The sequence below is a fragment of the Camelus ferus genome, chromosome 1, assembly GCF_009834535.1.
Source record: "Camelus ferus isolate YT-003-E chromosome 1, BCGSAC_Cfer_1.0, whole genome shotgun sequence".
Lineage (NCBI taxonomy): Eukaryota > Metazoa > Chordata > Mammalia > Artiodactyla > Camelidae > Camelus > Camelus ferus.
In genome coordinates this window covers 109,690,469-109,693,382 of record NC_045696.1, presented here as the reverse complement: position 1 = coordinate 109,693,382, position 2,914 = coordinate 109,690,469, and the positions used below count along the sequence as shown (strand labels likewise).

General features: G+C 53.7%; 1 protein-coding gene across 1 annotated transcript in view; it reads left to right on the top strand.

Moving 5' to 3' along the window:
* Window positions 1-581: 581 nt before the first annotated feature.
* The window catches only part of TF (transferrin), a 30,090-nt gene continuing 27,757 nt past the window's right edge, over window positions 582-2,914 (top strand). The window contains exons 1-2 of the mRNA XM_006179717.3: window positions 582-741; window positions 2,737-2,906. Coding sequence (XP_006179779.2) covers window positions 699-741; window positions 2,737-2,906 — 213 coding nt within the window. The 5' untranslated portion in view covers window positions 582-698. The remainder of the gene's footprint in view (window positions 742-2,736; window positions 2,907-2,914) is intronic.

Sequence of the window (2,914 nt, the reverse complement as noted above, 5' to 3'; positions counted from 1 at the left end):
GGAGAGACTCAGACTCCCTTGTAACTCTGTCCCTAGCCAAGGTGTCCAGCAGACTGTATGACAGGAAGGAAGGTTATCAGTCCCGGGTCTGTGTGCAAGGGGAGGGCCAGTTCCTCCGCAGGGCTTTAAGGGTCCAGGACGGAGCAGGATTTCTGGGGGCACCTGGCAACAAGTGAAGGAGGCTTAGCCTGTTTTTGACTCGAGACCAGCTTCATTCTTCTCTCACATCCTCTCCCAGGAAGGTCTTTGCCTGTCATTCCCCTGTTCTAGTCTGCATTTGGGGCAGTGCCCTTCCCTCTTCCATCTACGGAATGCGCACGACCAGCTCTGGCACCTCGGGATTCGGAAGCAGAGCCATCCCCGTCCCTGCCTTGGGCAGCTCTGCTCCTGGCACAGAACAAGTGCGGGTTAACAACGGGTTTATTTTTCTTTCCCTCTAATCAGCATTTTTCTGCTGGACTCCATCCATGGGTCCGTCCCAGAGGTCAGGAAATGAGGCGATCAGCCAGGGCGCGGAGAGAAGGGGGAGGGCTGAGGGGCGATTGGGCAAGCGGGCTGCGCAAACATAGGCCTGGTCAAAGATTGTGCTTGGCCAGCCCCGCGGGGGATAAAGAGGCGCCGGACGCAGGGAGGAGGCGCAGAAGCAGGTCCCTCTGCGCTTGGCATCCCGCATCTCATCGCACCTCAGACCCGGGAGGATGAGGCTCGCCGTCCGCGCCCTGTTGGCCTGCGCGGTCCTGGGTGAGTGCGGGCCCTGGGAAGGCCCGGAGTCGCTGAGCCCCCTGAGCCCCGGAGCCCGCCGCACCGGCCCTGGGCTTAGTGTTCTGGCTGGAAGCCCGGGACCTCTCCTTTACTTCTCCCCGCCGCCCCTCTGCACCTCCTTCAGCACAGCCTCGGGGACAGCTTTGGGGCAGCTTTACACCAGCTTGCATCTGCTGGCGCTGCCTGTGCCTCTGCCACTTTTCACGCTCTCCCTGCTTCCTCCTCCTCATACCCAGTAAATCTTGTAGTAGGGGAATACAATAAATTGGGGCACTTCCATCGTGGTTTAGCAAATCCCTTCGCTGCGGTTTCAAGCAAGTCCAAACAGCTTAGAATGGCTTTCAAGACCTCCCCCAATGTGCCCCAATCCCCAAGGACGGTCTGATGCCCCATGGATGCTGCTGATGCTCTCCATGGCCCGCTAATGAGGCAGGGCTGTCAAGGGGTTCAGAGTGTGGAATTTGAAGCCAAACTTTTTGGGTCCTTAGCAGTGAGAAGGGTACTATAGCCTGGACTGGGAGGGTCAGGTGAGAATAAATGAGACCACAGATCCAGGCACTAGTGGAGTGGACTTTGCTGCACACATCTGTGCTTCAGAGCCTGTCGCTGGATGGCCCTCCCACACCCATCATCTCTTGAAACTGTTGGGCCCCCTGTATCTTCTAACTTTTGCCTGCCACTCATGGGGCATTTGTCATATCTTTGGAGCCTTCTGTGTGAGGTTATTTGTCTCTCTGAAAAAGTTAGCCCTTGAGAGTCCACCCACCTTGCCTGCCTTTGCCCTCCCCTCTTCCCAACTTCAGAAAATCTCATAGGGCTGTGGAAAGTAAATACATGACTGAGGGCAAATTCCTGCCCTGGGACCTCAAGAGGGATAGTTTGGGGAGGGTTTGGAGAAGTGGTTTTGGGGAGGACCTGCCACTGACCCCCTGTTGCCTGCTTTGATTTCCCAAGGGCAGAGGTAGAATAAAGGGTGCTTGGGGGGAGTAATTCCCTACGGCCCCTCCTTTTCTATCTGGGAGAGCCATTCCCTCCCTGCTCCTGCTTTGTGCTTTGCGGATATTCATCAACTTCCCTAAGTCAGCCCTGTGCTGTTAGTCCACAGAGAAGAAATGACAGAGGACTTTGGGGGCAGTGCCAAATGCTCACATCATGGGGACAACATGTCTGCAAATATGTGGATTAATAACTACAGACATGGCTGGCTTTAGCTTCTCCCAGTGGCAGCCAAAAAGCCTAATGGTAGAAACTGAGGGATGGGTCATCAGAAACAGAGAAAAACATTCAATACGTGGAGTTTCTAGTTATTCCTGAATCAAAGGATGACAGACAAGTGTCACAAACAAATTCATTGCTTCATCAATCATTTACCCCTATCTACTGGCCAAGAAGATGGAAAACAACTCAACGTTATCTTCTTTTGTTCCCTGGGCAGAGACCAAAGTCTGGAGACCTGGTCTACTAACTAGAGACCAGCTACTAACAGGCTAGGTAACCTTGGGTAAAGTAGCCCTCTCTGAGCCCAGTTTCCTCATCTCTAAAAGATACTAAATACTAAAAGATGTAATGCCTACCCTTCTGGCTTCCCAGAGTTGTAGCACTGAGCCAACACCTTGATGTAGCTAAAACTTCCTTGTGCATCCTGAAGTCTGTGTCCCGTGGCAGGTCACAGGCCATGACGATGAATGAAGGAGACTCAGAGAACAGAGGAGCAGATCACTGTCTCCAACTGAGAGCTGATGGTCAAGCCGGCATCCCTCTGACCAGCACAGGCTGGTCAGTGGGAAACTAAGAGGCCACTAGTGTGCCCATCACTTGTCCCCAGACTCAGAGTGTAGCGGAGCCCATGCCCTTCATTGTTTGTGGACAGGAGTGGAAGGAGGGCAGGACAGAGGGGATGCAGCCTTCATGACCCTTCCGAGGGTGCAGCTGTCTCTCCCACTGACACAGGGATCTCTGGTGTCTCTCCCCTAGGGCTGTGCCTGGCTGTCCCTGATAAAACTGTGAGATGGTGCACCGTTTCAAGTCATGAAGCCAGTAAGTGCTCCAGTTTCCGTGAAAATATGAATACTGTCCTTGAGGCTGGTCCTGTTGTCTCCTGTGTAAAGAAAACCAGCTATCTCGACTGCATCAAGGCCATTGCGGTAAGTCA